The sequence below is a fragment of the Dermochelys coriacea genome, chromosome 3 (genome assembly GCF_009764565.3).
Source record: "Dermochelys coriacea isolate rDerCor1 chromosome 3, rDerCor1.pri.v4, whole genome shotgun sequence".
In the NCBI taxonomy this organism is placed as follows: Eukaryota; Metazoa; Chordata; order Testudines; family Dermochelyidae; genus Dermochelys; species Dermochelys coriacea.
This window is the reverse complement of record NC_050070.1, coordinates 114302865-114321459: the sequence shown is the minus strand read 5'-3', so window position 1 is coordinate 114321459 and position 18595 is coordinate 114302865. Positions and strand designations below refer to the sequence as shown.

Genomic DNA, 18595 nt, shown 5'->3' with positions numbered 1-18595 from the left:
TAACTCATTCACCTTCTCTAACATGACAGATAATTATATTCCTGACCAAGGCAGCATATGCTCTATACAGCCTGATTAAAATCAAGACCATACAACTTAACATGAAGCCCTACACCAGGAATGGCTGAAGGGAGCCTAAAGATAATTCATTTTCTAACTTTCCAAACATCCTGTTTCAATTTTTGTAATTATTTATTTGGATGGTGAACAAATAAGTATTTTGTTAACAGCCTTTAATTTAAAAGAACTTACTAGATATCTTTCTTCTTGCCTCATACTTGGGGTGCGGATCATATGATTTTGCTCCCCTCTCCAGTCTCCAAATCGACGGAAAAAATAGTTTGATAAAAATCGGTTGACGGGATCCCTAATAATATTGATGTACACTGGCTGTTCTCCTCCAAACCTGGTGGGAGAAATGTGTAGATCTCATTAGATGTTTGCAGACATACATTCACATCTCATAATCTAATGCTTTAAAAAGTTGTTCTCTATGCAAGTTTAAAGCTGCTGGAAGATTAGAAGTTGTATGAAGGCCCTTAACAGTAAAAGTGACTCAGCTCCTTCTAAGAGTGCATCAAGCCCCTTTAAGCTGGAAGGTAACTACAGTATTGTATTAAGATACACACATTTCATCCAGAGAAACGCTCCCTACTATGAAAAGCAACTATGACAACTATTATTCTACTTGGGCTCTCTCCTTGAATTTTTCAGTTTCTGCAGTTAAATCTGGTTCTTTGGATTCATATGTCCATGTATTAATTTCCCATCTAGGAAATCATGACAAGGCAGGGGTGGCTGAAATGGAAGCAAAATGCAACCCTTGGAGTTCTAGAAGGTGGCCCTGCAATCACCTTCATCTTTAAAATAAAGGCCATGATCTGAGAGATGACAGCTACCAGCTTGCAATGCACAATCTTGTTGCAGCAACATTCACTTGGAAAAAGTGAAAAAACTAAAATCATGCTTCACAGAGCTGGGTGGAATTCCTTGTTTTTATATGCTGTGGCTTATACAAATATTTTTCCTTATTTTCGTTAATGGCTATTATTAAGTATTTATTTAGCACCTTAACTTTGCATGGTGAGATATCTATCTATCTATATCTATCAATCAATCAAGAGACAACCCCTGCCTCAAAGAACTTAAAATATGAATCACCAGTACATAGAGATTTAAGGAAAAGGAAGGGGTAGAGAAAGTTGGGACCATCATTAAAACAAAACCAAAATGCAACCTAAGCCCTCAGATCTTGCAGATGAAGCCATAAACCAGGGCTTCCTCTCTATATCGAGAACACCCTTACACTAGATGCTGGGATCTCTCTTTTGTTATCTCCCAGGGGTGAGGCAATGGTTTACAATCTCCCCTCGCCCCTAATTTCATGTGGGGGGAAGATAGGACAGCTGGCTCTCTACCCTATCTTTTGTTTTTTGTGTGCTGGAAAAGTAATCATATTTCTCAATTTAAGAAATCATCTTCGAGAGAACAGGCTTACCTCACCAACCCAATACTGAGAGAAAGAAAGTTGCTTATGTTACTCCTTCAACTAAAATATCTGAAGTGAAAAGGGGATATTGCAGGCTACAAAAGCCTCAAGACAGCAAAATGGGAATAGAGCATGTTGGGAGAGAGGTATTCCTAGGGTGCCCCAACTGGGAACTTGCCTGAACTAAGGATGGGGGGAATGTTTTAGTATTTAAAATTTACAAAATGACATGTTGATTCATGAAAGCACTTAAGCAGGTGCTTAAGTGCCATTGAGTTTGATAGAACATAAGCACATGCTTAATATGATTTTGTGAATAAGGATACTTTTTTGAATTGGGACTCAAAGCTTCAGGGGGAAAAAATTAATCAGAGGAGAGAAAATTGCAATTGTCATTTAGCAAGAGGGAAATAAAACTAATGTTTAAGCACCTCTTAATTTTCTAAATTAAGACATGAGAACGAAATGTTAGAACATTTTATAAATAATACAGAACCAGCAAAAAGTTTTTAAAATGTAAATTTTAGTTAAAAAAAAAAGAAAGAAATAAAAATGTGTACAGCAACGTGTACTTGATATTCATTCTATAGGACCTCCCAGTCTGCTCCATCTTCTTCTCTATGTGCCCACAGATCAGTGAGTAAAGTCTGCAAGTGCTTATACACATGGCTAACTTTATGCATGTGAGCAGTTGGATTGATATCTGAGATCAGCTTTTGCAGCTTCAGTGCTATAATTTGTAATTGCAGAGACAACATAAAAACTGAACTTCCAGATTTAGAAACCAGGATGTTACTTACTTCCAGATTAGGGAACTTTATGAGTCTAGACCTCTTTCAAAATTAAGTCTGTTTTGGCATTTGTACAGATATGCATTTTTTCTAACAGAAGGTTGGAGTCTGAAATATTATAAGCTGTGTTTACACGATTATCTGAACTGTTCAGCTCCAGAATGCAAACATCCATGGTAAACAACATCTGCCTGACATGAGGTATCCTAATGCTGCCAGGAAACACGGTCTTCAGGGTATTAACAGCAACAACAAAGATCAGCACAGTAAACTCAATATAATTATACATATATGCTATATAGTATAAACATCAATAAAATCAAAGTAAATATTATTCAAGAAAGATGAATTCAAACTAGGATAAGTGCAAAGGACTAATAGATTCACCAGGAAAATGGATAGCCTATTGTAGGAGAGGAGTCTAAAAGTGACTTATTTGTTTGGCAGCAAAACAAAGGCTGAGAGGGGCTATGGTTGCCCTGGATAAATACACTGGGGGCGGGGGGGGGAGACACCATGGAGGGAAAAGAGCTATTTAACTGAAGGACAATGTTGTCACAAGAACAAATGGGCATAAACTGGCTCTGGAGAAATTTAAACTTGAAATTTGAAGCTTTCTAACCATCAGAGGACTGAGGTTTTGCAATGGCCTCCAAATAGGAGTAATGGAAGCAAGCCACCGGACTAGTTTTAAAAAGGGGCTTGATAAATTATTGAACATGATTATATGACAGGGTTGTCTGATACCAGAGGCCGGACTCAACGACCCAGGAAGTCTCTTTCAGTCCTATATTCCTATTTAAGTTTTCAGTGTGAAGACCTTTTGCTAATAATATAAACAATCATATGAACAATACTCCTCAGCTGTACCCATACACCCTGAATTGTTTTGCTCTGATTATATATCATATCATATATATTATTCATGCATAAAGTACATGTATTGAGAAGCACACAACAAACAGTAATACTGAGCCACATCTTCCTCAGACTGAGTGAGTGGAGTTTTGCCATTTCCCTCCATGGTGTTAGGATTGGACTATAAATATGCAGGGCACCTGATCATTCTAACTACATTGTAGGGCTCAGCTGCAATAACTTTACAACAATCTGGGGCAGAGCCTCAGCTGGTGTAAATTGTCCTCTGAAGTCAGTGAAACTGGGGTTCTGCCCCTCTATTTCTATACTTAACTTCTAATCCTAACTGATTAATGTGGTATATGGTATTCCTGGTAGTAACCCAGTTATTTTAGGTTTAATTACATATTATATTATAGTTTTAACTGTTGCGTTTACAGCAATGATTTATGAATAGTCATCAAGATAACCATTGGATTTTGGGGAATCCATGATACTTATACTCATCAATAGTACATCTACTTGTTCTTAGAGAAAAAAAGTAGTTAACATTTTACAATTAATTTAGAAGGTTGAATGATGTGCCAAGTGCTGCAAATTTTCTTTGGAAAGGGAGTCTCCAGTGCGTTCCAAATTTTCCTATTTATTTGAATGAAAGCTCTGCTGAAATCTGCTAGCAGATCCCATTTAAATTACAACAGCAATGAAAGAATTACAAAAACAACACTGGTGGTTGATTTGTTTCATTTTCAAATGGAGGACAGCTCCTTTACCAATAAGGTAGAGAGGTTCTCTCAGCTGTTATATACTTTAATTACATTTGTTTCTAGGAGAGACTAGAACTTGGGGGAACTAGCCATTGAAATTCAAGAAGTTTTTGTATTCCAGCTCAGTAGCTAAAATATACACAGAAAGAATCAGGTTTACTCATCTCTTCAGGAAAACTGCCTTCCTTAAGGGAAATAAGTTTGCCAGCTCACAACAATACAAGAACTTTTGCTACATCTTAATCTTTTAATTTAAAAAGTTTCTGTACATAAATTAATATGTTTAAAGCTAAAGTTAGTTATATTGTAATGGAGTTCTGACAGTCATGCACTACCAGTCTATATCAGCACACATAACTCTCCTTAAAAAGAGATGACAACCTCTTTTTTTACAGCTGTGTGTGACCAAAAATCAATAACTCTTATAGCAAAATTGTTCAGGAAACATTGCACATTTAATTAAATTGTAGCATTATCATGGGACCACTGTGCCATTTCACGTTACCAGACGGAGCAGGGCTTCACAAGAGGACTGCACAAAGACACTGTTAACTTAAATGACAATGACAACAGGTAAGTGCTTCAATTTTTCAAAAAACTAAATTACATCAAAACAAATCTTCTGAAGGGGAAGTCTGATTTACAGAAATAGAAATAGGAGGGCATGGAAATATCAAGTATCAATATCTATCTCTGGCAAAGTAAACCTGCTTTCTATCCAAAATACCAGAGGTGAGCAGGCTCATGAGGACCTTCCCAAAGATGAGGTGCCGCAATGAGTAATTTATTTAACACAATCCTCAGACTAGTGTTTCTCCACCCACAGTACTGCCAACCCAAGTATTCAAAATCACAAGTCAGGCCCACCAATATCATGAGTATATTTTTTTAAATTGGGTACTTTTTATTTGCCTTGTAGCTTTTGAGCATTTAGGCTACACTTGAATCACTTTTTCAGGCTTTTCTTTAATGAAAGCTGAGTTTCCCACCCCACTCACAAGGCTTCCATAAGTTGGGGCTTTCAGAAAAATGGCATCAAACAGTGCAAGGCTTACAAGAGTTGGCAACACTATACTCATTAACTCAAATTTCTGGAGCTCTGTTATCAGTTCCAGAAATACCATTTTCTGGAGTTACAACTTTGGGAAATATCATCATAAAATAGTGATTCCTCTGTAAATTGCCTAGTCTACCAAACAGTCAGCAGATCACATTAAAAAGCATTGGAAGTCACCCTCCCTCTTAGCACTTGTCTTTATGGTGCATCAGTGTGTACCAGCTGGGATGTAAGTTCTAGTGCACACTAGCATGTTGCACACTGATTGGACCATGTGGACCCAGTTGGTGTGTAGTAAAACGTTCAGAGTGCACAGTGATGTAGTACAGTTTGAAATGGGACTACATTACAACATGCACCACAGACCTTTCATAAGAACGGCCATAATGGGTCAGACCAATGGTCCATCTTGCCCAATATTCTGTTTTCCGACCATGGCAAATGCCAGGTGCCCCAGAAGGAATTAACAGAACAGCTAATCATTAAGTGATCCATCCTCTGTTGCCTGATCCATCCTCTGTTGCCATTCCAAGCATCTGACAAACAGAGGCTAGGGACACCATCCCATCTTGGCTATCCTCCATGAACTTACCTAGTTCTTTTTTGAACTTTGTTACAGTCTTGAGCTTCACAACATCCTCTGGCAAGGAGTTCCACAGGCCGACTGTGCGTTGTGTGCAAAAATACTTTGTTTGTTTTAAACCTGCTGCCCCTTAATTTCATTTGGTGACCCCTAGTTGTTGTGTTAAGAGAAGGAGTAAACAACACTTCATTTACTTTCTCTATACCAATCATGATTATATAGACCTCTATCATATTCCCCCTTAGTCGTCTCTTTTCGAAGCTGAAAAGTCACAATCTTATTACTCTCTCCTCATATGGAAGCTGTTCCATACTGGTAATGATTTTTGTTGCTCTTTTCTATACCTTTTCCAATATATCTTTTTTTGAGATGAAGACTGCATGCAGATCTGGTAACCCCAAGATGTGGGTGTACCATGGATTTATAATAGAGGCAATGATATTTTCTGTCTTATTATCTATCCCTTTTCTAATGATTCCCAACATTGTTTGCTTTTTTGACTGCCGCTACAGGGCGTGCCAGCAGGGTCCACATGGATCAGTTAGTGTGCAACATGCTAGTGAGCACTAGAATTTACACCCCACTTAGTGCATTAGTACACACTAATGCACTATATAGACAAGCCCTTTGACTGTATGTGCCTTAGGCACAGAACAGGATTTCATCTGTGCCTTGTATAGTGCTCAGGACACCATAATAGTATAGCAAATATCAAATCAAATGAATTACTATTACTATTGTCTTCTAGACACTACTATCCCCTCCCATTTGTAACTGCATAACATCTCTGTGGCAAGCAGCCGCTTGTTCAGAGAAAGCCCCTGGCGGGCTGGGCTGGTTTGTTTACCTGCCACATCCGCAGGTTTGGCCGATCGCGGCTCCCACTGTCCGTGGTTCGCCGCTCCAAGCCAATGGGGTCTGCGGGAAGCAGTGCAGGCCGAGGGATGTGCTGGCTGCCTTTCCTGCAGCCCCCATTGGCCTGAAGCAGCGAACTGTGGCCAGTGGGAGCCACGATCAGCCAAACCTGCGGACATGGTAGGTAAACAAACCGGCCTGGCCCACCAGGGGCTTTCCCTGAACAAGTGGTGGACCAGCTTTGAGAACCACTGCCATGCAAGTGCTGCATGGACCACAGCTTGCAAACCTGTGAACTGACTGACTGTTTATCTGAGACTCATTTCAAGGGGACAAGATCAACTTAACAACAAATCACACTCCCATCAAAATATATATGTAACCCCCTTTCCTGTTCACTGGCCCAGTATGAGGTTGTTCAAGATAGGGGAAGCCTGCCTTGTGACTTTTTACATAACTTTGGGAAACTGGGCCTGAGGCTCCTTTATGTACTTTGTGGTGTGTGTTCACCTCAGACCAGACCCGCTCAGACAAACCCCCAGGAACAAGGCTTTATTCTGTAAAGAACATAGAACAGGATTATAGTCCAGCAGCCTTCTCTCTGCTTGTCTGCTACATACTCCCAGCTCTGTCAGTGCTGAGATCTCCTGCCGTGGGGGGCAGAGGGTACATCCAGGCAGGAGCCAGGGAGTTCTCCCCAGATGCCACAGTTTGTAGCCCACAACTTGTAGTTGTCCCCCTGCTGTTATAGCCCAAGATCCAGTGTGCTTCATATATATATTTTCCCTTCTACTGTTATGTCTAAGGCAATTATAAATGAAAGATTAGAGCAGAATATATTTCTCTAGTCTGCTTGCTTTGTGCATCTCACATCACTCTGTGTACAACCAATTTCACTGCTTCCCTGCCATAGTCAATTCTTTTTTCCTGTTTGCGTGGGTCATGCAGCAGAAGAGGAGAGGAAGAAATTAAAAATAAAAACCAATGTGGATATAAAAACTACACAAAAATGGTAGGTAGTTCAGAAGTGACACCTGACAACTTTTAATCCATTTTACGCAACTGACTAGATTTCAGGTTAACAATGTCCCTTTAATCAACAAACTGTCCTTAATGTAACTTTAGCCTTTATAACTTTAAACTATAAACAGTTGTAACTTTATAACTTTTTGACGTATCTGAAGCACATTTATGATAGCACTGGGAAACCAAGGTTACAATAATCTGATAGAATGCTCTATGCTGCCTCTGATGGGGGTGTTCAGCCCACAGAAGGGTTAATGTGGGCCACAAGGAGCCAATTAACTTTATATGCTGCAGCTGGAGCAGAACCAGGGATTGATAAAGCCTAATGGGAGAGGAGTATACAGTCAGGAAGCAAGAAGGGGTTGCAGAGAAGATATCTCCAGTCATTTCCTAAAAGAAGGGGGAATTGGCCATGGACGAAGAAGAGATACTTGGGTAGGATAAGTCTTAGGGTTCTGCTCTGGACTAGGGAATCTTACAAGAGGCCTAGAGGAATGAAGTAGTCTTGGGGAGCAGTTGAATCTCTGGAGATAAACCCAGAGATAGGTAAGGAGATAGAGATGGAGTAAGAGTCGAGGGAAACAACAACCGGTACCGAGACTGAGCAGACCTAGGTTGCTAGTCATAGGGTCCCCGGGCTTGAACCAGACTAATAGGTGGATCTGGGATCCCCTTCCAGCCACTGGCAAAGTTGTACAGGACCTGGAATTGGAATAGAAGACTACCTGTGACAGCATACGGACAGCATGTCTAGGAGGACTTAATAACCCTAGAAGAGGGGGGAGATTGTATATTGACCTGGCCAGAGGACTGAGTCACAAAGAAGGAGTACTCTTGGTCACAGCCTGAGAGGCCACGGCTTGAACAACCAAAAGAAAGGGGTGCTAGATGGGGCAAAAGCTAATTCCCAGTCCCAGCCACAAGGAGGTGCACCTGTGGTGAGTGGAACCCCCTTCAGACTGTCTTATTCCACACTGTTTTTCAAAAATGCCCCAGAATACTGAAAGGCCAAAGAGCACACAGTAGTTGTGCTGAATCTTCCATTAAGTGATGGTTACTGTCATTAAGAGGTTGAGTTCAAAAGGGGAAAAGAGAAGAAAAAAAAAAAAAAAAAGGTAAGAGCACCTGGTGGCCATTCAGTCAGTGTGTACTCTACAAGGTGGACCTTGCAAGGTGATAGAAAATGTCTCACAATGTGTATAATGACTATATATAAAAGCTATAGTTTTAAGCTCGTGCATTCAACTTTGACATTTCCTGACTTAAGGGTTTTACCATGCAGTCTTATCTTTTCTCTTAACATAGTTTTTAATGGCATTTCCTAAGGAGGAAGTTGTCTTAAGAAAAAAAATCCATAAATCTGGATTTATGCACACCGCCCCAGGTGTGCATCCAAGTGCTCCTGCAACTGAACTGTGCTAGCCAATGAGCAGTGAATGAATTAGGGCTGTTATACTCTCACTCTTTACTATGCACTAAAGCCTGGTTCATTCAACATACACTTTACTCTGCATCTTGGCAGATGTGTGCATTCAGTACACAGTCACATCAGCAGCACACACATGCACAGCACAGACTACTTCCCTTCCCAACATCAGTGTGTGAGGGTTCAAACACATCACTGATTAAGTGATATATTTACATTGTGTGTGCAAAGTGCAACTTTCAAAGCTTCTTAAACCAGCTAAATCTCAATCAGTTTTGAACAGATCAAAGGCACTTCTCTTCAATTAAGGGAATCTCTTCATTGAATTTTAACTTTCTATGTTCTCAGCCATTTCAGATGCATAACTGTTCATTAAAAGGTTGCACTAATTACTTATAATGCAGAAACTGTAATTTTCTGAAACGTTACTCAAACTAAAACACAGGCTTAAGTGTTTAATACTTCCTCCCAAAAGTAGAAAATAAATGTTGTCTAACGTAGAGACCAGGGCTAGAAAATTTCATCCTAAATGGCCACATTTTTAATCTGTTATGAGTAACTGAAAACAGGGTTTAGAATAGAAACCCTGCCTCAGCAACGTTAACTATTGTTCCAGGTATTACTATAATATTATTGTTCAGGGATACTCTGGGAATGTCAAACCATTTTTAAAAATTGAACTCTTGAACTGCTTCTGAGTTGGAGAAAGAAAGCTGTTCAATCAAAAAGGCGGGGGTGAGGAGGTATTCTGACACCACTGTGAAACTGCTCTATGTTTTTAGCTTCAAGGGTTAGCACCAGTTGTAACAGAACTACAATTTGAGGAAAGGGTCAATATTTGACTTTTTTTGAAGGATATAAGTATGGAAACAAAATTACTTCACTAATGAAAATGGGCACTATTTGGAAATCAGAGTTATGGACTAATCTGAACTGAATTTTGCTTTTATATTTTTATATAAAGCACCAGAGAGCATGCTTTATTTCTACCAGTAATTCAGAATTTACTTTTGAGTGGAGGTAAACTGTTCAAACTTACTAGCAGTACTGTATCTTATAGTGCCTGCCTCTCTAGATAATTTAATACATAAATAAATGTGTTAGCTGCAGTGCCTGTTTTTAAGAAAATAGCATAACAGTTAAAGAATGTTTGTTACTGAGAAATACTTTTTCAAAAATAAAACACACACAATGGTATATTTGAGGAATGATGGAAACAGACAAAAATTTACTTATGTTGGTACCAGGAACTATATTCAAACAAACAAACAAAAATGGGGAAATCACAAGGAGGGGGACTTGTGGTATGTAAATGAAAACCAAAGTAATTTTCCAAAGTCACTGCTGATTCCTGTTATGTAGTAAGAAATGAAAAACAGATCAGCACTCAAGCCACAGCATTCTAATGAAGAAAGAATGAATTCTTAAATCTTAATGATGTACATTTGTTCACACTGGATTAAGACAAGTAGCTGGAATGAACTGAAACAGAAATATTAAGAACCTAAGCTTATAATTAAATTTACTCTTTCTTATTTGAAAAAGTATGCTATATAATTTTGTCGGCTTTTTTTTTATACCAAAAATGGTTGCTCGCAAGTGGATTGTGACTGCTTCAGAAAGTGAAGAGTTCACCGCTGTAATAAACATGAAAAAGCATCTTTCTATGCAAGTGGTCTTTTTAATGGTTCTAGGTCTTATGAACTCAGTCAGCCAATCTTTACACCAATAATTGCCTCTTGCCCGTCATTGGCAGAGACAGGCCTTTGAACCAAAGTGTACCACATTCCTCTGTAATGTTCTGTTACACAATATCAGGGTGAGGCAAGGTCCGCCTCCAACTCCACCTGAGCCAGGATCTGCTGTCTGTGGTCCAAAGATGCAGCAACACCCATTGTGTATGCTGGTGACAGGACCAAATGCTCTACTAGCTCTGGACAGGTGATGAGTAGCATGATGCAACTCATATTAAAAGCTTGACCTACATCATAGCAAGAAGGCCTTGACTCTGCTACCTTTCACATGCCTCATGGAAAATGCTTTTTCTGCTACTCTGAAATTTGTAATATTTGGGACATACACAACGTGGCTTAAGTAGCTGCCCAGGCTGATTTAGTTGATTGTTTTTAGAGTCCAAAAAGGGTTCTACATGCACAGTTGAAGCTTCTTCCTGCTTAAGTTTGGTTAGCAATCCCTCACATTAAGTGACTGATACTAAGTGACATTTATGATCAAGTACAAAGAACTCTTCCTCCTCATTCAGCTCCTCTGGAATAAGCATTTTGTGTTATGTGTTATTCCAGCCGCACAAAACATTCAGCACTTCTTCCAGTAACCACAATACTCAATCAATTTATCCTTAATGTTTTCAGTTGTAACAAAATTACAGGTATTTATATCTTTGTTACCTTGAAGTATATGCATTTTTGGAAATATTAAATTGGACCCTATTTCATATTGCAGCTGCTATTGTAGAAAAATGTTACTTTACACACAGAGGAAAGTCCTTAAATAGAAAAAAAAATCTTAAAAAGGAAAAGCAATGTACAGTTAAGGAATATATTCAACACTAGTATTGAACAGGGACTTTAATTTGAGGAGGAAAAAAGTTAGATATGGGCCCAATCCTGCAATGAGCCCCAGAAGGGCAGATTTCTATCTTCCCTAGAGCCCTGCTGAATTCATTGGAGTTCTGCAGAGGTGGATGGGTCTGCTTATGTGGAGTTCACTGCAGGAACAGAGCCTAGATTATTAACAACAGCTTTTGTCATATCTTTACATGTGGCAGAAAAACATGTTCTTATTAGTATGTGAGCATGAGAATTTTTCTTTGGAAATACAGGAGAAAAATGTTTTAATCCAATGCAATTGCAGTAAAAATCAATTAAGGGACCTTTATTCAATAAGAGTTGAAAGCTCTCAGCACATTCCAGGCAGCAATCTGAGAATACATGTACATAATAGAAGTGGCAAAAATATCTTCAAAAAAGTGTTACATTTATCAGTCAATTTTCTATGAAAAAAGTGATGACAATAACCAATACCACCACCACTTTCAAATACCTGGTTTTAAGGCACTATAAAAGTTCAAAAAAAAATTTTTTTTAAAACACACACTACACATATAGTGCAGCCAAATACATGTAGAAACAAGGAATGCAGGTCATAATTACACAAAGTAGGGGACTGTACCCAGCAATGCTGTGACTCTGCAAAGAACTGAATGGTCATTGTGGACGAGCAAGTCAACATGAGCTCCCAGTGCAATGCTGTGGCAAAAAGAACTCTTGCAGTCCTTGGATGTATAAACACAGGACTAGTGAGTAGGAGAAGGGAGGTGATTTTACCCCTCAGTAGGGCATAGGTGAAACCAAGAGTGGCATACTGCATACAGTTCTAATGTCCACATTTTAAAAAAGATGTTGGAAAAAGGGATGCAGAAAAGAGCCACAAAAATAATTTGAGCGCTGGAGAAAATGTCTTACCATGAGAGACTCAAAGAAGACTGAGTGCATGCGTACAGTGTCTAAGTACCTTCACAGGCAGAAAATAAAAGGCTCTTTAATTTAGCAGAGGAAGACTTAACAAGAAGCACAGGCTGGAAGCTGAAGCCAGACAAATTCAAATGAGAAATCAGGCAACACCCTTACCAGCGATGGTGATTAACCATTAGAACAAACTTCCAAGGGGAGTGGTGGATTCCCCATCTTTTGAGGTCTTCAAATCAAGACTGGATGATGCCCTTTATGGAAGATGTGCTTTAGTTAGACACAGTTATTGGGCTCAATACATGGGTAACTTGGTGAAATGTAATGGTCTGTGATAGAGTGGTGTAACTAGGAGTGAAAAATTGGGTGGGCCCCAACTTATGGTGGATGGGCAATGACCAAAGTGCTCTGCTCATTTCAGCAGGATTCACTATCACAATGCTCAGTCCGTAGTGCAGCCTGCCTGCTCCTCGCTCCACTCAGCAGCAGAGCCGAGCACACCGGTACGTCGGTAGTCACACTCTGTGGGTGAGCAATGAGCTTTGGCAGAGCAAGGGATTGCAGGCTGTGGGCATCGACGCTCACTTGGGCTACTTTGGAGCTAACCCCAGCCTGCAATCCCCTGCTCTGCCAAAGCGCATTGCTCACCCACAGAGTGTGTGGATAATGCTGCCTTTACATTTGTGGGAGGCTCTATCCAGGCTTGTTGCAATGCTGGGGGGTTCCATGGGGAAGGCAGCCTGCTTCCAAAGGCTGGCAGGGGCAATGTGGATGGTCCCGGAGGCAGTGCAGACTGAGGTGCCAGGGTATGCCTTAGCCAGCCCCTGTGCTGGCATCCTCGCCCCAGCACACAGCTCCTAGAAAGGACAGGGCTAGGTTTTGCCCGTTTCATCCCTTGGGTCCCCAGTAGTGACAGCTCTCATTCTTTGCCCTCTTTTCTCCTGAACCCCCCCACTCCCCAGTCCCTCTGCCCCCAGCTTGCCAGATCCCAGACCCCCAGCTCCTCTGACATCCCTCTGGCCTCTGATCCCCCTTCCTCTCTCTCCTCCTTCACTTGTTGCTAGAGGTGAAGTAGTAGTGACAGAACACAAGTAGGCTTCAACTGATCTCTGCCACACAGCTGACCAGGGCGCTGAGCAGCCCCCCCCCCTCACTTTCCACTGGGATAAAGGCACTTCTCCAGAGTGGAATGTCAGAGCCTGGGATCTGCCAGTGAAGTGCTGAGCCTGGGCAATGGGACCTCCTGTAGTTGGGAGACACTCTCCCCTCCCCATGGAATGGCAGCACCAGGGCCCCCGATTGCTCCAGGCAGCATCCATCCCCTCTCACTACAAACCATCTCATCACTGAGCCCCAGCTCCTTCCACCATGTGATGGCAGCAGATGTTGCTGCTCTCCCTGTAGCTCCTGGCCCTGCTGCTGATTTAAACAGTAGTTACATAATATGTAGGGGTCTTATAAGGCACATAAGTGACTTGTCTTTATAGTTTGTGATGGCTGTTTTGCTTATTTTGGGGTTGTATTTTCTTAGTAAGGATTGATAGTGTAAATTAAAATAGGCATTAATGGTTTAGATTTCTAGTCTTAGTTAGAATGACTATGTGCAGGATTATATTGAGTAGTGAAGCAGTGTCAGAAAGTTTTCTCCACTTTCCCTAGCCGTAATGTTTATCAATCTGCAGATTTTCTACATTTTCAGGATGTGAAGTACTAAGTATTATACTCGGATTCTAATACTTGTCCCCATTGTATGTATATTTGGTATGTTACCAAAAAGGTATTAAATGTGCACTATAAAGGGTACATTATTGTAAAAGTGTTCCAGGTTGAACTGTTCATTCAAAATGATACTCATTAGCTATATCCGTCTCTACAGAACAGCCCAGCCAGCACTTTCTAAGCCATATGGTTCCCGTAATTTGATCTGACATTGTAAAAACTCTGCAATCTCCAGGAAAGCAAAAGTGAGAGAGTCAAAATATGTTGGGAAAACTAAATGTGTTCGGTCTCAGAATTTGAAAAACACGTGACCAATACCTAATAAGCCAATACAGAGAATTAGGGGGATGCAAGAGCTGTTCCCTGGTAGAAGCCAATTCCTTTTCCTGGGAAGCGTCAAGGATTCCCACCACGGTGGTGATCTTAGCCCTTCTCCAGTCATCTGTGTTTCACATCAGTCTCAGATGGTAGGCATTATACCTTTGAAACCTTCCCTCTATCAAAGACTTATTTTTCTGTCTGCCTTACTCTGTGGCCTCCTGATTTCTAGGAGGCGGGTAACAGTGAGGAGCAAGTTGTCTCCACTACTCTATTATTGAGCTTCCAGGCTGCTGTTGGAGGAAGAGGGATCTCCACTTCTCAACCTAGATGCAGGGTTTGTGGTTTGTTGCTATTTTTTTTAAGGGGGTGGGGTTTCATCCTCTGTAAATAGTTGAACTAAGAGGTACTTTCAGTGACTCCTATTTATCACATAATGCGCTTGGAAGGAAGGCTAACACACAGGCCTGCTAGCCAGGAGATCTAGATTCTTTTCCCTGTTTTACCACCACCTTTCTGTGCACTTTCCTTTGCTGCCTCTCAGAATCTTCCCAAACAGCAATGGGTGAAATTGACTTAATTTTGGTCAGTTTCATGGTTCTGAAATGAAAAAAATGACCAGAGGGTTTTGCCCTTTTCATTCTACTGCTGCTTGCGTAATCTATCAGTATTTGAATTGTCTGAACACTCAGGAAGACAGCACTGCGCACCTTTTTACATTGGGTGGTTACCTTCCCAACCAGAAGGGCGATTTTTTTTTAATTAAAAGATATTTTGTAGAAATTACAGTCTCAAGTTTGAAAGGGACTTAAGTGCATACTTGACTTTAAGCACATGAACAGCCCCTTGACTTCAATGGGAGTACTCACATGCTTAAAGTTAGGCATGTGTTTAAGGACCTCACTGAAGCAGGTCCAGTAATTTAAGACACCCTCCCTTTCCTCCCATTTGTCAGTGACAGCTTCCTAGAACACTGTCAAATAAACTTTTAAACTCATGCTTTATATATATCTGTTTTTAAATTGCAACGTGTATTAGAACTGCAAGTTATTTAAATTATGTAATGACTTTTTTGGCTTTGTTTTAATGGTTACAGTTAATTTTCTCCCCTGCCTTGAGCCACTGGAGAAATAATCCAGACATTGAGATTGGAGTTAGAAAGTGGCATAAAGCAAATTTTATATGTATTATATTTGAGAAATTAACTGAGGTTTAAACAAGAAAATATTTGTATCCTTGCTGTATTTTGGTCCTTTGATCTGATAAGATATTGGGAAAGCATTTTGCATGGCAGTTATAAACATGTTCCTTCCAAGTTCCTGCACTATCCTCTAACAATCCTGACCTGAAACATTCTTGTACCCTGAGGCAAGTTTTTAGACATTTTTTAATTGAACACTAGCTATTTCTGCCAAGACTGGCCATGGTGTGGTGTGCTAAGAAAAAAAAAAAACCAGAACAGAACAAAAGGGCCCTTTCCAGGTTTCTGCCCCAGGCTGGAAGAAATTAAGGTCAGTGGTTTTTAAACTGAAAGATTGTTTTTTGTTTGAAGGTTTTCGTTCTTTTAGAAGATGAACAAACAAACTAACAAAATGAAAACAGGAATGATGAGTAGTCAGTAATGTGCATAGTACAGATGACAAAACACATCAATATAAACGGACTTCAGAGGATTCACATTTACCTTCCCCTTCCCCCCCAGCTTGGATTTAGTCACCTTTTAAAACTATAAACATGTTTAATGCCTGGACTTTAAAGATGTGTAAAGGAAGTGTAATCACATAATGCTGATAGGAATTATGAATTAGAGCAAGACACTTTGCTTAGTAAAGTGAAAGCCATTCCCATGGTTGTGTGTGCTCTCTCCCAACTTGTATTGAAAGAAAAGACCCTGTTTGTAAACAAACAAAGGAGGACAATCTCCTTCACACTCCAACCTTTATACAGATATCAAGAATATCCAGAGTTATGACCAAAGACAACAACTTTGAAAGTGGTATTAACTTTATGCTTCAGCCAATCTCTAACTATCAGAGATCAGGACGAGATGTACATAGGAGACAAGTTATCCCACATCTGTTTACCGTGGGGTTCTCACATGGGCCTCAAACATCTGGTACTGACTAATGTCAGAGACATGATACTGGACTAGATGGACCTTGGGTCTGGCCCAATATGGCAATTCTTATGTTTCTATTAATATAATTTCAAATGATTTTCAGTTCCACAGCAGCAAAACTGGCCCCCCAGAGAATTTCTACAGCATATGGAACTCCCCTTGGTGGCCTAAGGCTGGTGGAACCATCTTATGCCCTCACACCTCGCAGTACTGGGGGATGATACAAAGCTCATGAGTGGGATGAGGAGTGGTCAGAGCACACTGTGATCAAGCTATTCTGGAGTGCTCCAATGGCCCACAAGGGGTGATATAGGATGCCATAAGCTAGAGCAGCTCCTAGGGTACTCTCAGTACTCCCATTTTGCATATAAATACATTTAAAAGGATGGCTAAAACACAGGCTTGGACATCAGAAAATCTGGGTTCTCATCCCAGTTCTTCCACAGGCTTCCTGCGTGACTTTGGGCAAGTTTCTTAACCTCTGTTTGCCTCTCTAAAATGGGAATGTGCTTACCTACTTCACTGGGAATTGTAAAGTCTAATTCACAGATTCCAGGGTTAAAGCCCGAAGGGACCCTTAGATCATGTAGTCTGGCCTCCTGTACATCACTGCAGGGCAGAGCCCTGGGTGGGGCTGGATAAGCCACAACCCACCTAGTTAGCACCCAGGCCCACACATATCTGAGCCTGTGTGACTGTAGAACAGGGATCTCAAACTCAAGTCACCACAAGGGCCATATGAGGACTAGTACATTGGCCCAAGGGCAGCATCACTGACACCCCCCCCCCGCTGCCCCAGCTCCACCCCTTCCATGAGGCCCCGCTTCTTCCCACCCCTTCCCCGCCCCCATTCTAACCCCTTCCCCAAAGTCCCCACCCCAACTCCACCCCTCCCTGCCCCTATTCCAACTCTTTCCCCAAATCCCCACCCCTGCCTTGCCTCTTCTCCACCTCCTCCCCTGACAGTGCAGCTTCCTGCTCCTCCCCCGCCCTCCTGGAAAGTGCTAAGCGTCACCAAACAGCTGTTTGGCAGCAGGAAGTGCCTGGAGGTAGGAAGAGGAGCGGAGATGTGGCGCGCTGGGGGAGGGGAGGGGAGCTTGGCGGCCGCAGGAAATTACTGGGGGGGAGGTGCGCGGGGGGAGCTTGGCAGGCCGCAGCAAACAACTCCATGGGCCTGAGACCCCTGCTGTAGAAGCTGGCCAGCACACAGCTGAGCTCACTGGCTGGCTTGAGGATCTGCCAGGACACAGCTGTACCCTGGGTCCAGTTGCCTTTGTCACTTTGGATAAAAGGAAACCTACATGTTTCAGTTTTACAACAGTAGCAGCAACATACAATTATCCAGAAAGAACTGAAAAGAAAAACATGGAGAATAGATTAATCTTATGTGAATACAACAGAAGCAGCACTCATATCTGTGTGGAGAGGATGTACCACACTGTTAGAGTAGATGAGCAGTGGGAGGTATGGGGGAAAACAGTCACTTGGATCATCTCCCATTCTGCCCCCCTCATATAGTGCTTTGTACTGTCTTTGAAATATCCTTCTCTAGAAGTCGGCATAATCACAAGCAGGTTCCCTTCACTGTTCCTCAGGCATCCTACTTGCCTGCTCTTGTATTTTGGTAGAGAGAGCAGAGTGAAGAAGCAAGTGTGCATTGTGGGGAATGTCTTATTTAAAAAGAAAATATTTTTTAAAGGAATCCAATGTGGAATAAAACACTTACAATAAAAGAATCATTTTTAAGTCTTAGGGTATTGAGACATCGAAAATGCAATAGTGGCAGCATATGGGAACTTTCAAACATTGCAAACTCATTTTTATTTCCTAAAAGTTCATATAAAATTCTGGCTCAATATTTCATACTTGTGTCCTATACTCATGTCTACAGCCATAAGTGCCAAGTACATGCAGGAACGCTATTTCACAAACTCCACATCAGGAATCTGGTACCCCAGAGGGCACTGCAACCAAGCTGGATGTAGATTGCTTGAGCTGTGAGGTGGCCCACGGGGAATCCCCAACATTTTTCCCTAAGCCCCACCTTCCAACCCGCCAAAATATTGCGCCTGACAACTGAAACTCCCAACATGCCCTCT

General features: G+C 41.2%; 1 protein-coding gene across 5 annotated transcripts in view; it reads right to left on the bottom strand.

The window, feature by feature from the left end:
- UST (uronyl 2-sulfotransferase) overlaps window positions 1-18595 on the bottom strand; it is a 344421-nt gene that overhangs the window by 175265 nt on the left and 150561 nt on the right. For all 5 annotated transcript variants that reach the window (XR_005291969.2, XM_043511168.1, XM_038395942.2 and 2 more), the window contains exon 5: window positions 253-406. Coding sequence is in view for 4 of the 5 variants with exons in the window: in XM_043511168.1 (XP_043367103.1) it covers window positions 253-406 (154 nt within the window). In the remaining variant the exon portion in view is untranslated. The remainder of the gene's footprint in view (window positions 1-252; window positions 407-18595) is intronic.